The sequence below is a fragment of the Pseudopipra pipra genome, chromosome 4 (genome assembly GCF_036250125.1).
Source record: "Pseudopipra pipra isolate bDixPip1 chromosome 4, bDixPip1.hap1, whole genome shotgun sequence".
Classification (NCBI taxonomy): domain Eukaryota; kingdom Metazoa; phylum Chordata; class Aves; order Passeriformes; family Pipridae; genus Pseudopipra; species Pseudopipra pipra.
Genome location: NC_087552.1, coordinates 28244953 through 28265342, shown reverse-complemented (window position 1 = coordinate 28265342; position 20390 = coordinate 28244953). Strand labels below are relative to the sequence as shown.

General features: G+C 38.3%; 1 protein-coding gene across 3 annotated transcripts in view; it reads right to left on the bottom strand.

Moving 5' to 3' along the window:
- EGF (epidermal growth factor) overlaps positions 1-20390 on the bottom strand; it is a 57611-nt gene that overhangs the window by 16732 nt on the left and 20489 nt on the right. For all 3 annotated transcript variants that reach the window (XM_064652100.1, XM_064652101.1, XM_064652099.1), the window contains exons 7-19: positions 18500-18625; positions 17407-17529; positions 15176-15298; positions 14168-14293; positions 13060-13196; positions 11003-11151; positions 9316-9420; positions 7396-7619; positions 4213-4380; positions 3316-3465; positions 2770-2916; positions 1981-2097; positions 872-997 (exon numbers count right to left, since the gene is read on the bottom strand). In XM_064652100.1, coding sequence (XP_064508170.1) covers positions 872-997; positions 1981-2097; positions 2770-2916; positions 3316-3465; positions 4213-4380; positions 7396-7619; positions 9316-9420; positions 11003-11151; positions 13060-13196; positions 14168-14293; positions 15176-15298; positions 17407-17529; positions 18500-18625 — 1821 coding nt within the window. The remainder of the gene's footprint in view (positions 1-871; positions 998-1980; positions 2098-2769; positions 2917-3315; positions 3466-4212; positions 4381-7395; positions 7620-9315; positions 9421-11002; positions 11152-13059; positions 13197-14167; positions 14294-15175; positions 15299-17406; positions 17530-18499; positions 18626-20390) is intronic.

Genomic DNA, 20390 nt, shown 5'->3' with positions numbered 1-20390 from the left:
CTTTCCAAACCCTGCCAATCATAATGATATTGTTCTTAATTTTTTAGCCATCTGAACCAGTGTTGAAGAACCAAAGTCCAGCAAAGATTATATAAGAATTGGTTCAAATTTAATGGCTTTGAATTAGGCCATAAGGGAAAAAAGGAAAAAAGGAAAAAGAAAAGGACAGAAGAGAAGCCAAGACTCTCATAAAGCTCTGAACAAACTGTGTGCTAATCAAATACTGGAGAGATAAGGCTTCCTGTTCATATTTACCACTAAAATGGATTAAGAATTTAAGAGATGTAAAGGAATGAACTAGAGACCTGGCATTAGAGCTGGATGGGAAAATCAGTGGGTCTGATTATTAACAGGACTCTAAATGTACTCAAGTTGTCAGTGTCACACCTTGAGCCTCATGCCTATTAAACAGACCTGGAATTATTTGATGAGTATTATGACACACTCAATACCTGCTTTCGTTTATATTCATGGCAACGATTTCCAATAAAGCTCTACTGCTTCACCTCCACTTCCCTCCTCCCCTTCACTCTTCCTCTCTCTCTTTCTATAACTACTAAAAAGAGTGCAAACAATGAGAGAAGATATTCACTGACAACTACAGGCTTTGCATATTGATCAGTTGCTGAGGTTACCACACTTCAAACAGGGAGGAAAAAATCAAAAAGGCAGAAATGATAGATGTCAGCTGTCTGGAGAAGCCACTGTTAGTATCCATGCCCCTACCAGATTATTCAAAATGAACCAGAACAGCTCAGATGACAGCTTCACAGCTTGTTGGAAGGCTAGCCCAAATCATAAGATATGTCTCTTGCTCATTCATCCTGTCCCAGCCTTCCAGACACAGCACAGCCCTCACACATGCCCATACCATAGCAATGGACTCCATCCCCAGTGTAGCCCTCCAGGCATTTACAGACATAGCTCCCTTCTGTATTGATGCAGCCCGACACATTTCGATCACAGTGGTCCATATTTACAGCACACTCATCAACATCTGTGAGATAAAACAAGGAGACAAAACACATGGGTCATGAAACCATCAAGGAAATCAATTTAAAGAAACATCTACATCGTGAATCTCCCTCAGACTGTGCTGTCACTTGTCATTTATGCATCTGAAGCAAATCAAAAGAGAAGGACTTTGTGGTCTTTTTTGGTATGAAATTTGAGGGGGATGTTCTAAAGAACCTAAGAGAGTCAACTGGAGACCTAGAGGCTCCACAAATACCACTTTCTTTAAAAAAAAAAATTGTTTGAAAGAAATTCAAAACAAAGCCTTACATTAAAGAATCATAGAATCCTTCAGGATGGAAAAGACCTTTAAGATCATTGAGAAAGTTTGTTTTGTGAAAGAACACATAAGCTTACAATTTATTTTCCCTTTCTATTGCAACATAAACTCCTCTAGTCTTCATGCTTAGCCATCAAATGCTATTTTTTTCTCTTTCTAACACCTTCCTCTCCTGCCATTTATGAAAGGACAAAGTTCTTCCATTTATGTTGCATGCAAGTCCAAAAATTTAAACACCACCCTAAGCAATGTGTTGCATGGTTGTTAGTCTGTAATTCTGGAAAGAAAAAAGAGCAGCACTTTTACATAAACATTACATCAGGAATACTAATTTTTTAAGAGATTCCTTAATACAAACTTCTAAATTATACACCATCTATCATGTCTATGGACTGAGCTTTTATAATTAGGCAATTTTTTAAAAAGAATACATGATGCTTTTATTCCTATTATCCCCATTATGTCTTGTTAATATCATTAGGATCAACTCTCATGATTCAGGGGCAAATCAGGCATGTGACAATTAGCCATTTCAACTCACATGCTCTCTGCTCATCATCCCTTTCATACTATTGACCTTTCTGTCATGGCTCACACAGCAGAGCTGCCAATGTGAAAGAAGATAGATTTTCTTCCTCTCCCACAGTCGACAGTTTTCCAAAAGTTATATTAATGTCTTTTGTTACCATAGCATGAGTTCCCCTTCCTGGTAAATCCTTTCAAACACTGGCACACAGCACCATCTTCCAGCAAAACACACTCTGCATTGACGTAACATTCAAGTGCAGTGCAGTCATCTTGATCTATAGCATAGACAAAGCAAAAAAAAAACCAACCCACTAGATGTATTTGGAAAGATCAAAAGAGGTACTGTGTATATATCAAAAAAACAAAACAAAAACAAAAACAACCCCCCCAACTAAACAAACAAAAAACTAAGAAAACCAGAACATACAGTCAAAGTTTGAAACTTAGCTCTCCAGGATTATTGATGACAAGCCAATACAATCATTAGGGCTGTTCACTTTGTCTAGATGGAGTTGACATGTCATTTAGTATAAGGATTTCTGAATAATGTATTCAAAACCTAGAAAATTTAATGATCTAATGTCATCAAACATAGGTAGAATTCAATGGTTTTACTTCAGCTTTGTTCAGAGGTACTTAATAGACTTGAAATATCTAAGAGAGAGACTTTCCCAAGTGTTCCAAATTAGAATGTTTGTTCTCTAGACCAGGATAATATTATCAATTTTTTTTGACGTAGCAAAGGAACATGGAGACAAACAAAAAAAGCAAAGTAGTCCTACCTGGCATAACTGCATAGACCCAACTTCTTGTAAGAACGTTAAGAGCATGAATGCCACTAGTCTTGACATTGTTTTTCTTAATTTGAGGTCTATAATTTCTTTCTGTTCTATAAACCTGTTCAGAGCCTCACAGTAAATATAAGGAAGACAATCATCAGACTCTACCTGATACCATGATTTCAGCCATCAAAAAAATTATTTTCTGCTTTTGCCCACTGTCCATATCCTTAAAAATCCCATTGCTCTGTGTGCTCTGGAGCATGATCTCTGGTGGTGGCATTGGCACTACCTCCTTGTGCACAGAGACACTTCCTGAAAAAGACAAGAAAAAAGTGACACAGACTATTTAAATCTGCTGAATTAACCTTCTGATTTTCTATCCCTTGTCTACTTTCCAATAATCATGGTGGTTTCCTTTTAAAATAAGGACTAGCCTGTTTCTGACCTCAAGTCATTCCTAAAACCACTCACTGGTGGGTTTCCTCAAATACAAAAGAGGAGGAATGTGACATATTGCTCACAATAGTTGTCAGCACTGCACACTTCTCTTTCACTGCTAAAATGCCAAGGGAAAAAATTACTGTGGTCAGACTTGTCCCAGGACAACACACCATCATTCCTTATGTTAGAGCAAGGGGAATTTTTTCAGTGCTATCTGTCAGGATCTTCAAAGGTTTGAGGAGGGTCTTTTTTGGAACTGGAAGATTGTACCTTCTGTTGAGTTGGAAGAATCCAGAGCCTGACAGGTTTTTCCATCTTGAGTTTTCCCAAATCCTGGATGGCACTTGCAATGTACAATTCCAAAATTGTTTTCACAGATCTGATCACAGCCTCCATTCTGATAAAGGCAAGGATTTGCCCCTAATGCAGAAAAACAGGAAACTTAACAAGCTACTTCTTTAGTCAATATCTTCATGTAGATGTGCAAAGCTGAGAAAAGGAATAAGGACTGACAAAAACTAGAACACTTTTTTAAATTCATTATTTAACAACAGATCCATATATTAAAGTGTAGATATTATCACTTAGTCTTGGGCAGGAAATCAGATTCGCATATTCTGTATCTAATATATGTACCACATTTGTTATTATTTTATTCACTTTATTATTTCTCCTTTAATATTTAGAGTCCTAACATTCCCTGAAAGAACATTACAAGAGCATAGGGAACCTGTGATTACCTTCTCTCAATCCTAGTCTATTAAATTACTTTTTTCTCTTACAGGGGAATTGTTCCACAGAGAAAATCAAATTATTTGATCCAAAACTAATGGATATTACAAAATCTTTCTCCATGTCATTTGTTATTATTTGTGTGTGTGAGGAGTGCTAATAAACTAGGATAAATAGGAATTTAAAAACTGCGGTCTCGTGGCAGTTGACCAGCATCTATTCTTCGGCATGAACATAAACTTACAAAAACTGTCAGCATTCCTGGGACACACACCCAGATGATGCTTTCAATAAATGCCAGTCTGACTATGCAAGGCTTTTTTAAAAGAGATGATTTCTGAGAAGATAATCATCTCCCCAAGGACATCTATTCTACCGACATCAGTGAACAAGAAGAGGTTGGAAGGGAATGACTGCTTAGTTTTTGCAGTATACCTGGTTTCGCCAAAGGATGCACTACAACCATTGATGAGGGTCTCAGCATGCTGCCTCGAAGACGTACCCTGTTTTGGCCGGTCTTCTTATCCACCCTCATTAGTGATGGCCTAGCCCAGTCAGAAAACCAAAGGTGGTCCTCAAACACCACTACAGCAAAAGGGTGGCCTACAAAGACATTAGATTTATCATTTCCACATCTGCAGAACATACACAAGAAACCATGAAAACAAAAGCAGTCTTCATACAGGTCAACTTCTAACATTGGGCATAGCCATAGCCAGTTCTTCACTTTGTTTGCTCATGGGCAGGGATAAGTGTCTGTGAATGATGGACCACAGGTATATGTTACTTATGCTCTTAGTGAAGGAGGTTATGACAATTGCCTGGCTCAGTACAGTCTGTATACTTCAGGTGATCTCCAAAAAGATGAAGTTTGCAAAATCCTTCTACCTCAGACACCATTATTTCTTGAGGCAGCATTGGGATCAGCCTTTCAGAATTGAAGTGACTCCCTCCTCTGCCAGTAAGTGGCCCAGCACAGAGCTGCTGAGGTACACAGCTCCTTTTTCAGTCTTCACACAACAAGGAAGAGAGGAACTCATGTCATCTGTCATCTTGCATAAGTGTACTGATACAGAGCAGCCTGGGAGTTACAGACACTGTATCCACAGATCCACAGTAGGACCCCAAACCCAGTGTGTGGTCTCTGCAAGCGCCAAAAGTACACACAAGTGCAATACAGTGGGCCACATGTGCATGTAGCCAGCTAACTAACAGAAACAAACCACAGGAGGCAATGGATCATCCGGGTAGCTTTGTCTTTTTTCACTGACGACAACAGTATGCTGGACAACAGCTTCAACCAGGCATCTAACACTTACATGACTAGCAGTAGGTGTGAGAAATTCCACCCCAAGTTCAGAGTACAGGAACTTTTCCTTGGTAGCACATTATCTGTACTAGGAAAACTCAGATCCCCAGAGATAAGCGCAGCAATTCAGGATCCAAAGGACACTTTCATATATAAGGGCAGACATAAAGATCTTTACAAAATGATTCTGACTCTTTTTAATATCTCTCTCATGATAGAAAATTGTCATTAGTCCATATAGGACTAAACATTCTTTCTGTACACTTAGAAATCTCCTGATTTCAAATTAGACTTTGGGCAAACTTTTTGCAATGGAATGTTAGAACACATACTATTCTTCCGTGTATGTCCACCAGGTTTCAGAGTGGGTGCTTCATGGCTTAAGCAGGTTTGCTTGGTGCTGGTCCTTCCTCACAGCCTGCATGTGCACAACACTGTATTGCTGCAGTCTGAGCCTCTCTGAAAGGTATGTTTTGTAGGCACCTGATTTTTATGATCTGTGTTTTTGCTTTTTGATGTAGACCTCAATTGGATGATGTTTAATTTCAGTAATGAAATTGGGATCCCAAAATGTATTAGTTTAAAAAAAAACAAAAATAAAAAAATCAAAGCTAAGCAAACAGGCAAACAAAACAACGGATAAATTAGAACCTTGGAGAAGGAGTATGTGTTGTATATCTTAAATACACCTTGCAAATAAACTGAAAAAAACCACTCCTATATAAAAAAAAAAATTCTAAGACACTAAGTGTTCTTATGTGTTAAGTTGAAGAGCATATTGTTGGCACTTCACTACCTCCACTGAACCATGCTTAATCACCAGCCTTGGTTCTTAGCTTTTCTTTCCATTAAATTTGAGCAACTAGCCCAAGATCTAGATGCTGTCCCCACCCAAATATTTGCTCATAGTTTTAGGATCTATAGCTTGCACTATCCACAAACAGCACTATGCTTTGATCAGCAATTCCTTAACCTCCTAATTTCCAAATACATTAAAGATTAAAATTAGAAAGGTAGTGTCAATCGATGGAGATAGCAAGAACAAAAAAAAATTAATAATCTCATGAACCTTTCCCAGAGCAGTGCAAACCTAAATGGTTGCATAAACAAAAGGAGTGGTTGTGTTGTTTGTTGCCTTGGGCAGGTCTAACGGGCTGTTTTACTTACAGCTGAAAACGGCGTTAGCAGAAGAGCAGAAGTAATTTACCTATTTTGCATGCGGCAGTGCTGAATGAGCTCTCAGTACCGGAGCACTAGAGGGAGCTGCTGTAATAAAAATTCATGTTACAGCAGAACGCCTATGAAGAGGTGCCACCTTCCCATCCTCCAGTGTACAGCTGTCCAAGAAAAAAAGCTGAATTCTGGTCTCACTAAAAGCATTAGCAAAACATTAGGATATCAAGTCTCTCTGCTTCTCTAAATTCATACCCCTATAGGCCTTCAATTCTTTTGCTTCTTTGCATACAGTGTTGATGTCCTTTTCTCCCACCTCCAAACTGCCGTATCACTGCCCCAAGCCTATCTCTTTTCTCATAGCCCATGTTTCTACAGTGCTCCTAGCTTTCCTTCTCTGTTTTCTCCCTGTAAGACATTGTCCCATTCCTTGTGGAGGAACGAAGAGAAACTTTGTTCAGGCTTCAAAGTCCTTCTTTACAGATCAGTTGCAAGGTGGAGTGCACAGCAGAATATGCGCAGCAGACGAAAGAGACGAAGGCTGGAAAGTCACTCTGCTGAGGCCCTTTGATGTCTTCTGAACTGGAGAACAATGATTCCTCCAAGACCTCACCCTGCTCAAGCCATAACTACCAGCAAAGTGTATAAATAATTTTTCATTTGGTATCTAATGTGTTTAGAATTATTCCAGTGTTCAATAATGCAGATGCAGGTTTGCTGCTCTAGAACCTTAACAATAAAGATTAACTGTCTTTCAGTTTATGTCAAAATAACTCACTGATATAATAAACACAGCAAAACCTGAATTAAACTAAGCAGCCATGCATGAAACAAGCAAACCACATTTTTAACTTTTTTCCTTATTTTCTTTTTTCTGTGAAGGCAGAGAAGTCCTCTGTGCAATGCAAAGCAACTGATTAGTAAAAGCAGAGAGTGTTAGAAAGACATACTTTTGCTAAACTGGATAAAGGTCAGCTGGGTAACAGAATAAAGAATGAAAGTGAGGTCATTAACCTCAACACAGAGTTGTATGGGATCTACAGCACAGCTGCTGGCCAGTAATTTGCATGCACATGTGCAGGTACACACACAGATTGACAAGCAGCAGTAGGTAATTATCAATGCCAAAACCTCACCTACATCATTCTGTGCAAGAATTTGACGACCAGAACCATCCAGATTTGCGCTCTCAACCACTGACTGCTTAGCATCACACCAGTACACTTTGTCTGCTAAGTAGTCAAGAGCTATTCCACTGGGCCACACCAGACCAGTGCTGGCTATAACCCGACGATCGATGCCTTCTAATGAAGAGCTGTCAATCCTGGGATTGACCCCCATGTCAGTCCAGAATAATCTCCTTTGGAAAACAAAATGAATACGGGAAGTCAGTAAGCAAATGTTTGTCCTCCTCTCCATGGAGTTCTTTCAAAGCAGAAAGGTCAGATCAGAGCAATACAGCCCCAAGTCACAGGAGAAAAAGTGCATGCTTCAAGCAAATATATTGGCTTCTGGTCTTTTCACACTTGCCATAAGACTCCAGGTGATTACACTGGGACTTATGCAGAATCCTCTATTCATTGACACAAAACCTTTGAAAAATAACTCCCGCCTATGCTAATTGCCAGATCTTTATATCTGCTTTTTGATTTTCCACATGACAGCTGATAGTGGTTTAGCAAACCCAGACAATAGAAGACAATGCATTAGCCAGCACCTTGTCTAAAAAATGGCGTAATAATACACAAGTGGAACCAAAATTACCCACTACCCATGGAAAACAAGCAAGAGTACACAGGTTATTTTGGTTTTAAAAAATAAACCAGTATATTTTCTTCTTTTAATAAAATCGTGATTTTCAGGATCTCCCTCTAAAGTCCTATGTGTTACTCACAGTTTTTCAACAGAGAGTGCTAGATGGCAACTTAAAAACGAGGATACCAAAATCACAAATTACTTCTGAAGTTTGAGCTCTAGTCTTCCCAGGCATAAGTTTCCTCTGTCAGGTTTACTGAAATAACCCATAGATTCATTTAGCTTTATTTACTGAAGTAGTTTTGCTGTAGCCAATGCAGGGATCAGTATTTTCAATAGTCTTAATTGTGTTTCAGATCTCTCTTCAATATTTACAACTATGGACATTGCCATAATGTCTGTTCATCCTTTCGCCATTAACTTTCTAAAAATGAAGATTTTAGTGATGTTTTCTCTTCCCTTTCCCCTTGTACCCTTTGCATCTACCAATAATTCTAATAAACAATCCTCCAGAACCTACTCATTCTAAAAAGTTTTCCTGCAAAACGTCTCTATCATATTCAACCTCTATCAAAAAATTCTTTCAGGTCTTTTATGCCCAAAGGGAAACTAATAAAACACCCTCCCCAACTTTGCTTCATTCCTTGATTCATGGGTACTTAGTTATAGCAGGATATGAACATCAAAAAAATAATTTAAAAAATCAACAGATTTAAAATGCTCCTACTACAGACATATTGACTGAAATCCATGGACTTTGCCATTGATTAAGATGGACAGAATTGCATCAAGAGTTTAAACACCCAAATCTCCTGTGACCATCTCGACACTAGTTAAGAAGTTATAAGGTGCATTTAAATCAACAAACCTCCACAACAGTAGATTAGGTTTAGTTTCCTAAGAAACTGAACCATGGCCAAAAAACTACTTTGTAAGTACTATTGGTTAAAAGCGACTACCTTCTTTACACTAATAGATATGGAACCATCAAAGTTTGTAGTGTGGTGCTTACAAACTGTCAGAGTGACTTTAGCTGCTCATGCAGCTTTAGCTTAAACTGCATACAATATCATTAATGCTTCTGGTATTTTCTTTTAAATCTGTATGAGAAATGAACATGTCTCAACTCAAAAGAGAAATCCAGCAATGAAACAATGCAGTTCACACAGCTCTGCAATGCAATGACTAACCTACCAGGAGACTAATGCACGTTCTGACTCCCAAAAGGGCAAGGCTGGCATGGTCATTTTTAAAAACCCTCCCTAAGTATTTCATGATTAACTGCATTTTTCACTCCTTACTTAGCAAATGGGTGAATGGCAATCCCTCGGGGCTGGGAGATATCCTCCCAGATGATCATTTTTCTTTGCATTCCATTCAGATTGCTCCTTTCGATGCACGCCTTCCTGCAATACACAGGGCACAGTTAAGTCCTCCCTGCTATCTTTTTAATTACCTTCTCGGGCAGAATGTACTAAGATTTTACATCAATTTAGTTTAGCTGTAATAAATAAATTTACAGTGACAGAAAATAATCCCGCTGATGTGGGGAGTCCAGTTGTTTTATCAACCAGTAATTCAAGTTACAGCCTCATTATTTGGTCCAAGGCATGATGATAAAATACCTGCTGCTCTGCAGAAGACATTAAGTTCTCCTTCTCTGGGCAAATAATGAGTTGGAAGTATGATCACTAACAGATAAGTGTTAGCTCTAAAGGGATTCAGGAGGAAAACCAGCTCCTAACCAAATGCCATTATCAAATGTATAAAGAATTTTTCTAAATAGTACTTTTATGCAGCATTTTTCATCCAGAAATCCCCAATCATTTTACATCTATTTTTCAGGAAAGAAAGAGGCTAAAGTTCTTAATATCACTCATAAAACATGTGGCCAAGTCAAGTATAGAATCTAGTTTGCCAGTCTTCAAATTCAGCCTTTTTCCAGAAAACTGATTTTATTGCTGCAATCTTCACTTTGCCAAACAAATACCAGCCTCTACCTGAAAGCCTACAGCCTTCCATGCCTATCTAAAACTTCAAAGAAAGGCCACACAGAGATGAAAGGAGAAATATATTCCTTCAAATATGCAATACCAACAGATAAATGCAGTGATTGAGAAGAAAGTTGCCAATTCCATTTCTCAGATTCCCCCTGGACTGTTGTCCTACAGAGACAAACACCACAATTTTCTATTTCACAAGAAACATTGGCATATTTCTACAGGAGCACGATCATGTAGACAAGATTGCACCTATTAGCAAGGAAATGGACTAGCAGCACATTTATAAGGGAGAAGGAGGGTGATCTGAACATTCAAAATTACTTTCCATTGAGTAATGAATTATGGATCATACTGAAACATCATGACCACTCTTCAAGGAGTCTTCATTGTGTGTTTTGATCTGGCATTGCCTTTTCAGCAAAGGTCAGTTTTGTTTCTCTCAGCATGTAATTTTAGGTATCAGCTGAAATTAAAGTCATACTGTCATTCCTCTTTTAGCAGAGATAATTGACAAAGACCCTCCAATAGTTTAAAGGGGCATGATTCTAGCTGCCAACAACACTGACTTCTGCCCAAGACATACTCGATACAGTAATATTCTTTTTTATATGTATATATAAAGATATACCTATATGTGCACACACACACACAGAGTGTATGTATATAAATGAGTGTAAACATATATTCACATGCACATGCGTATATGTATATATGTGGTACATGCTTTAGATTCCTTGCAACTGAGTCCAAACCCTTGCTTCTTGGAAAGACAAAGATAAAAATACAAAAGCAGACTCAAAGGGAACTTCCAGCATTTCAGTTTTGAAGAACCTTCCAACTGTATATACTTGAGATTAAAACTAACCAATCAGAATGTGAAGCACTACTGAATTAGAGTGATATCTCAGCTATTTCTGTATCACCAGTCATTTATTCCAAATATTTTATGGCATGCTTCAACATAAATTCACTGTGGAGCATGTACCCTCTGTCTGTCCAATACAATTTACGGTTAATCCAGTCCACAGCGAGGCCTTCGGGTGTATCTATAGCTTCATGAACAACTTTTTCACGATTTGAGCCATCCAGATTAGCTCGTTCTATCCATTTCAAGGCAGTGTGAGCAAAGTAAATCTGTAAATAAATAACAGGTGAGGTGTTATTAGTTCCCATCTCACTTTCTGCTCTACTCCCCTTGTCTAATAGTCGCACTTCTAAACCAACTTTTTCATCTTGAAAGTTTCCTGAATTGCTTATTTACAAAAAGCTGCACAGGTAACCTGTGATCCCTGACCAAATAAAAAGGCACTTGTCCTTCAACCAAGATGACTTCTACAGGCAGGTTGTGCTTAGCTGTAAATCCTAGTTGGCCTATATACAGCCCTCTGAATATCCTGTGGTTTCGTTTCAGCAAGCAGCTCCCTCACATGAAACACAGCTAAGGAAGCAAAAAGAAACGTTATTTCACTGGCTGCTCATATTGAAAAGGGAGAAGCAGAGAGAAGATAGTAGCAGTCTATGTGTGTCAAGGAGCTGGGAAGGGGAAAAAGAGTTATATAATTTGCTCCTATTTTTTTCTCTCTTTCAGCCTGCGGTTACCTTAATTTTTTTACCAGGTGTCTATTCTGTAAGGCTCTAAAATTTTCAGAAGAGGCTTCTCAGTTTTGGGTTGAAAGAAAAGTTCTCTGCTAGTGGGGAAACTAGGCTTGTGGTTTCCAAGGATGAGGAAAGAAAATTTGTCTTGTATTCAATACCCAGAGGGAGCTATACACTGTATGGCAGAACCATATGAAAAACAATGTTGAGGCTTTCCTTGGAAATGGTAACAGCAAAACAAATAACTTTGTTTTGATGCTAACCACAAGGTCAAACAAAACAGGGGGGAGCCTCTAGCATTAAACCAGCTAGTTCAATACCATGGGAGCACAAAGGGATGCTTCCTTGCTACTCTGCTCTGCACTGACCAGACCAGGCTGCTGCAGCCTGGCAACTCTCTTGCATGTCCCCTTACCTCTGTACTGCCCACCCCAATGCCACGCTGAGCTCCCCACAGGAGAAGAACATGGGTGCACACCCAGCGTCACTGGCACAGCTGATTTACATTTGGCACAGCACAGAACAACTGCCAGTTCTCCAGCAGGGCCCTATTTCAGGAGCAAGTGGCGATGTTCCAGAAGTGCCTGAAATGCTCCTCCTGTAAATGCAGATCTGGTAACATTTACATTTGTTTGGCTGTGTCCATCTGGGCCTTGAGATGCTTCCAACAACTTAACTGAGCTCATCATCAACTTTCACTGTACCAACCAGTACTTCTTTGCAATGCTTTTAGATGTAAATAAATCTCATCACAGGCAAATATAACTATCTGCCAGAGGAGGTTTAGCAAAGCACAGCTGAACTCCTATTATTCCCAACTCTGAAGGCAAGGAATAGGGTGGAAAGATACAGCCACACAGACAAACAGTTCTTTCTGCAGAGAAGACTCCTGTTTCCCAACAGCAATATCTTACACATGAGGAATATATTTTGTAAGAGTAATAAACTCAGTGAGCATTCAGCAGTTTTTCTGAATAATGTCAGGATACAGGAAGTAATCTGTGTTAAGATTACTCCTACATTTAGTAGGGATTGTGGGATTTAGCTGTACAGAAAAAAAGATACTATTGCTTTTACCGCTACACAGCAAAAAAACCCCCACAATCTATTTCCAGAAAACAACACTGCAATCTTAATGGAGAAAATTTATCAATCACACAATAGTTCTTTGAAATTGAAATCATGCCCAAAGCAAATTTAGAAATCCAAATTCTCTGTGAATTATCATTGCCAATCTACAAAGCACATTCAATTAGTGAGTAAAAGATGAAACTGTTCAGTTAGTTTTTGGCAGCTTGTAGCTATGGTGCTCCTAGACAGGCAATAGAACAACGAGCAGCACAACGTGTAATCCAGATCACTGACAGCAGAAAGGTTAAGGCACGTGAAAGCTCAAGCCATTTGTCCTTGCAACACTTTGAAATCCGCTCATTTTTAATGCCTTACCTTATTTTCCACTGGGTCAGAGTCTAGTGCTAAGACTATTCCCATCTGCCAGTCAAGTAAACTTGTATAATCTGTTCCATCAAAACTGATCTGGCGGATATCTTGGCCATTTGCAAATAACAAAAATGGCTTAGGACCTGTTGATGAAAATTTGCCAGTATGTTAATTGCACTAGGTTCAAAGTGATCTCTAACTTGCATTACTACCTAGGTAGCATTGAAAGTAGATAATGGTAAAGGACAAAATAAGGAACAGAAGCACAAAGAAATTATGGCAATTTTCCTACATTCCACTTGCCTCAGAAATTGAAGATAAATGTGAATATAAGTTTTCAGCATCAGCCTCAAAATTTTTGATAAAGGCAGTGACAAGCCCCACTGTGTTTCACACTGAGTGACTTAGCCTCAAAATCATCTCTCTGCATTTCACAGCATCACTATAAATGCCAGAATACTTGACTTTTGCACATGAGAAGTCTTTCACACTAAAAGCAAGAAAAATGTTGTCCTCCAAAAAATAAAGCTTTTCTCTTATTCCTGAAGAAAATCACAAACTTCTTTTTCCTCCTCTCTCTTAGGCAATTGCTTATACCTTGCTGCTCACCAAGGTCTGCCCTTTTCTTAGAAGGAATAGAAGGGTCTGAAATCCAAATGTGCACAGTAAATACCTGGGCTTCTTGGGGCTAGTGGAGGAGAAATATCCTTGTAGGAAAAGTCCTTCAATAGGCTATTTCCTATCCTCTTTTCCAAATGTAGGGACCTCAGCCCCAGTCCTGTAAAACTGGGCAGGAACTATGCCCACATTTGCTTGAAGGCACAAAAACCTGCATATTCAGGACAAACCCCTGCAGTGTGGGAACCCAGAGTGAAATGCTGAAGTTGGATCATAAATTGAACCCTCTGTGAGGGAGACTGAACCATATAGTGGTGCTTGTTCTGGTTTATTTCCAAAACAGGTTATCTTTCCTAACAACTAATACTTCACAAGTTTCACAAAGTAACCTAAAACCAGTGCAAAAAGGGATCCTAGTTTTGCCATCCACTTTAAAGGACTCAAAAATGATTTTGCTTTTATTGGCAGAAATATACAGGCACACCAAGACACCAACCTATAGCTGTGCAGTGCTTTCTGTCTCGCTGAAGCTTATATCCAGGAAAACAAGCACACTCCCAGGAGGATGGGCTTAAAGAAGAGCATATCTGACTGCAGCCACCATTATCTGGAGATGTACAACCTTAAACAGAGCATTTGTAAAATTTTATTGTGCCGTTCTAAAAAAAAATAAAATACAACATAATCAGAGGTATAAGAGAATGATTCACTCTGCTCAGGATTTCTACAGTCCAAATCATCTCAATGACTGGCAGATTTACCAAAAGGCCTCCTGCTGAAAGCAGAAGTCCAGTGAAGAGATAACAAATTTTTTCTATTATATTCTCAATGCCAACCTGAGCTTACTCAGTGGAGTGTTCCTAGCAAAACAGCAATAATGACTGAAACTTTGCATATAACACAGTCCATGTATGAAAGGGATTAAAAGGGAAAGGTAGTTTTTTTTTCAAGGCAGGAGGTTGGCAGTAATGGAGCTATCTTCATCCCTAAGACTAAAAATATACATTTGAAAAATTACAGTCCCCTGAATTTGGAAAAATGCTAGAATGGGGAATGACATATTAGTGAACATAGCAGTTTCAAGTATTCTGACTACAAAAATTCCATTTTTGGGTAAATGACTGTGAACCTGGGCTGCATGATGTCAAAAAGTCATCTTCAGATTTCAACCAAGCCTTAATTTTGTACATATATTTCCCCTCAAATAAAAACTTTAGATGTCTCTTGCAATAATAATCTGTAACATGCCTTGATCTGTGCTGACAACAGAGGAATTTGGCCTGCAAACACTGGATGCTGTCCCTAATAAAAATCTATTAAAAAATGAAGAAGAATATTGTTCATCTCAGCACTCAAAGCATCTGACATTCTATTGCCTCCTATCTTGTACAATCATTTACAGCTGTGCAAAATGAATGTAAAATGCCTTCATTCACTTCTGGCTCTCAGTGCTAAGAATAAATAGAGTTTGGCAGTCACTACAGCTAGAAAAATTGTTACTTACCCGTGCATGCTTTGCCATCCACTTTGAGTATAGATCCTTCCGGACAAAAGCAAACAGGGCCTTTAGATGTCTGAAGGCAACCATGGCTACATTCAGTGTCATTACTTGTACAGGAAATTAGCTCTACAGTAATTTAAAGAGGGGAAAAAGATATAAAATTATGATAAAAAATTTTACTAAGCCCCCAGAAAGAGATATTAACACTTTCTTAAATAGCAAAAGAAGGGGGAGAAAAATGAAATGAATAAAATAATTAATAAATAAATTAAATAAATAAATAAATAAAACACCTCTGCAGTGTTTCTGAGGTTTGTTTTCCTTTGTTTCTCTTTTTTTCCAAGTTTTTTTTCCACATCCTCTCCTAATTATAGCACAGGAGAAAGCCAAAATTGCTGAGTCCTGAAGCCATTATCAGACTTACATTTTCCAAAATTCTATGAAGAGGTGTTATCAAAATAGAGGTAATTTTGAAAACTTTCTTTCTTACATTTCATCAAAAATAGATCGGGTTTTGAAAACTACAAGGAATTTATACTGAAAAAATAAGTATAAAATACAAAGTGAATGAGGAAAAACTACTTTCCTACTACTCCGGGTGTAACAGAGCTAGAATCAATGAAACCAGGAGATGAACCTTCCTGAAACAAAACTATATTCCTTAGTTTCAATTTTAGAAGCTGTAAGAGTAAAATCATCTGAGGACCTGGCAATAGCTTTCCTCTACTTTCCATTAGAATTGTTGCAGTGCCAACATTTTTTTGAGTATTTCTTTTATGCAATTTCACAGGATATGCTCCTTCCACCTTCCATATTGCAATGCTCCATCTCATTATCCCAGTTCTGGTGCCATATGGCAACACCCACTGGAAGACTGGAACTAAGGAAAATTTCCCACAGCTGCTTCTTTGAATCAGCTGCATACGCTGGCTTAAATGGTGCATAGCTGTTGCAAATATTGCTTCTCCAGGGCAACTCCAATCTGGACTGGACTGTTGTAACTGCTTAAGCACAGAGAATATGGTCAAGAAACTATCTTGAGTTTCTTTCTGACCAGAGCTTGCAGCTTTAGGTGAAGAGCTTTGTAAAGAACTTGAAGAAAAAAGCATCAAAATCTCTCTCTCTCTCAAGTTGTGTAGTTGGTGATACATCTGCCTTGTGCTGCAGTAGTTAAGAAGTTACACTGTCTGTACTGCATCCCTAACCTGTGTTAGAAAAACTGTCTAATTTGAGCCACTCAAAATGTAGGCATATAGTTCAAGATGGTCATCCAAAGTAGGACAGAGTTGCATGGTGTCTAAGTGTTGTTTTGGACACAAAAGGATATCCCACCTCCCAAAAGCCTCTGGCTGCAGCACTCACAAGTCGTCTGTCACAGCTGGCTGCCTTCTGCAGCTGTCACACACACTCTGGACCCCCACATTTGGGTCACTGAAAACTGCTCCTGGCTCCCACTTAGTAGAGAGGAAGAAGTGATTCTTGGAAGTCTAAAAGAGATAGACTGACTGACTACTGACTACAGCAGTGATATTTAATATACCCTAGGTCCTGATCCTGCCATGATGCAGACTGAACTCACTGGTGTGCACTGGCACTCCTACTTGGAGCTTATACCAGTATTTTATTTCCAAGGAAACAAGGTAGAAGGACCTTTGTCTACGCATAAATTTTGCTTCAAAAGTGACTGGGAATATCCCAAAACCTCAAAACTTGGATCCTTTTCACACTTGGTGTTCTAGACTTAATTTAGAAAGCCTAATTTGTAGGTTGAGTATACATATTTAATTCCATTAATGTCATACACGTTAGCAATGCTATCGGCCCTGAGCTGAAAAGAAAAAAGATGATGCTAAAGCTGCTCATTCGGAGAGTGGGAAAATTCTTGTGCAGGATAACCAAAGTGAGTCAAATTCAGAGACCATATTTAAAAAGATATAACTGCTTATCCACCTGGAACGTGTCACAGAGCCCAATGTGAGCGAAGAGGTCTCTCTGGAGATCTGAATTTCCCCCCCTCACCACCCCGAAGAGGCCTATATGATTACTCACGTGTAACTTACACTTCCTTAAACATGACATCTGAAATTGGTTCACCCAGTTTAAGCTGATCCTACTTACATAATAAGGGATCAGAAGTGAGCAACACAACATACAAAACTTTCAGCAGCTCCAGTGTTAAATGAGGACTCCCTCCAATGTGATGCTTCAAGTGTTTATGTATTACAGCTCCTTACCATGACAGGTTTTCCTATCAGGCAGCAGAACAAAACCTCTCGGGCAGGTGCAGTAATAGGAACCAGGGATGTTCACACAGCCCAAAGTACAGCCGTGATTCCAAAAGCCACATTCATTAATATCTGCCAAAAGAAACACTTGTTGCATCCGAATAACATCAACCTGTGTCAGGGAGTAGATTAATGAAACAAAGAAACACTCTGCAAGAAGTACCTCCTTTTTTGCATTCATTTTACAAAAATATGTTTTTCCTAATATATTACAAAAACGCAAGTTTGCAGACCTCCTTCAAATCAGCATTAAAAAACTTCTAGCAAAACTTACTCAGGCTGCATGTGTCCAGCATAGGTGCCTAAACAACTTTTGAAAGTTCTGCCTTTCTGTACAGATTTTAATGCCATTTAAATCCTGCACCCAAAAAAATTACATTAGACACCTTCTTCAGACAAAAATTCTTTTAAAAAATTGGGCTTAAACATGACTTAAGTAGAAATCTCAAAACACAGAAGTGTATTAGAAGTCAAAATTCAGAAAGCAATCGTGGTGAATTTCCTGAGAATTAGAATGCTGCTGCTCAGGCAGGTTTGTAAATCCTGTAAGCTAGGAATTTTGATGCCTTTACATCTTATAAAATCTGGTCATGTAGTGAAAAAGATGCTTCCAAAAGTATTGTCTATTATCAATAGTAATTTTAGATTTTTAATTACAACCCAGATTAAAACAATTAGAAGCATGTTAAGAATTTCTGCCCTTTTTGAAAGTGGTAATATTCTTGTTGCAGGATTGCTCAGTGTTTCACCTTTGGTGATATATGTGTTTTCATTTTTATTTAAAAATTAAATTAGCGTATCTACTTATCTGAAGCTGCTTTACCTACTCAGGCTAAGATCAAAATTTCTCGAAAGAATGGCACCTGTGACACATTCATAAGTCTCTTTTAGACTATTTCACAATGTGGAAGGACACAAAACTTAAATGGCGCAACTGGAATTTTTAAAATCTTGTTGTGTTTTTTCATACTCAATAAGTAAAAGAACAGAAGAATTTTCTTTCATCTGCTGGAATAAAGCTGATGAGAGATTCACATATTACCTTCACAAAACTGTTTATTTCTACTTAAAATAAAGCCAGTAGGACATTTACACCGATGAGTCCTTGAGTCTGGCCTGCAGATTCTTCTTCTGCATTTTTCTTTACTCAAATCACAGGTTCCTTTTTCTGAAAGAACAAATAGAGTGTAAGCATAATGGAGTTTTTACCATATCAACCTTCAAGTAGAATGATGATCACGGATGTATTTTCTTCTCAACATCTGCTTGCTCAACCTGAGGAACTTCTTATCAACAGAAAATAACTTCTATTATTTTCTGTTGCTAAAATAGGGCCAAAAAAATCACTGTAAAAATGAAAGTCCTTGGAAGACTAAGAGTAGGTCTGTGCAAATGATCATTTCCAGCTCTACATCAGCACAAGATCTAGAGAGAGCCTAAAGTAAGGGATGGTTTGATTTGGGTGCATACCTATAGTGACTATGAAAGGGAAAACTGTGTAGCAGGTTTCATGTGCCACCAGACCTGCACAGTAGTATATATTGCTCCATAAAATGCTCAGAAATAAGAGAATGACAGAGAGAGCACACATGCAAAAAAAAAAAAAAAAAGAGAGACGAGAGAGATTTTTAAAAGACAGATAGCATATGAAGACTGAGAATTATTACCACATTTTTACTCACATTATTTAACAAAAAGAATAGCTGGACAGATCATAATGACCATATGTTTCATTTGGACAAAAAATAGTAGCACGGTCTAGAGAATCTTTGTACTGGAATGGATCTGTGAGAAATACAAGTGTTATAAATGCTGAACTCAGATTTAAAACTCAGAATCTCTCTGATTTCCAAGAAGATATTCTCAAAGTTTCTTCAAAGAAAGCAGAAAAAAGTGCCCAAGAGATCCCTGTAAGCCTTCTTACTTCTGCTTCACAGAAAAAGCTGCTCAAGTATCCTTTGTCATGGGAAGGAAGTGTACTGAATATCATTAATCTGCCAGAAAAGATACTCTAAAGAATTCCAGAGTCAGTCTTTGAGATTTTGAGGCAATTAAGATATTTTATTAGCCATTAATAAAAGTGTGATGCTGCCATACCAAAGTTGTTCAGTGGGGTTACAGCAAACCCATAGCTGAATTAATGCTCTTCTCTGTACTTATGGGCGCTGACCAACCCAGGGAAATTGTTTGAAAGAGAAAGGAAAGAGGGTACATGAGGAATTTCAGTAGCAAAGTAAATAATTCAAATTGCAGTAAAAAAATCAAATCATCTCACTTGCACACTTCTCATTAGTTCCCTTTTCATCTGAAGGAATGCACTAGTTATCTGCTTTAAAGGCTTGATAACTCACAGCAGACGCTACACTGCAACATACATTTTCTTAGCTTGTACAGAGCATCCAATTAGTCTAGGTATGCTTTTATCTCCACATTTCCCTGTTGTAAGATCAGCTATAAATCTCATTTGAACTCCAGGCTCATTAGTCCTCCTTTCATCCCCGTTCTTGCTCTGGATAAGCCAAGCAACATACATGCAAAGTCCAAAACGTTCATCTGGATTCAGCCTGTTAAGTTTCTTTCTACTCCATCACTTCCCAGACATTTTTACAAGAAGTTATTTGGAATTTAAAGAAAGGTCTACTGTTGACAGCACTTACTGTCATACAAAAATTTACTGAACATTGGAAACACAGGGGTATATACTGCAAGGCATTTGAAAATGCTGGTATATATATTATATATGTATATCTGTGTGTGGTTTATGTATAAATAAAAATGGGGAAAGCCTTTTTGCAGTGGAAAGATAAACACCAGAGAGCAGAATGCTCTGGTGGAAGAAGGGGAGTTAATCTTTTGAGAGAAGAATAGAAGCTAAGTGCCCACAGTCAATGAAAATTTTCAATGAAATTATGCTGCACATTCTTGTGGAGAGG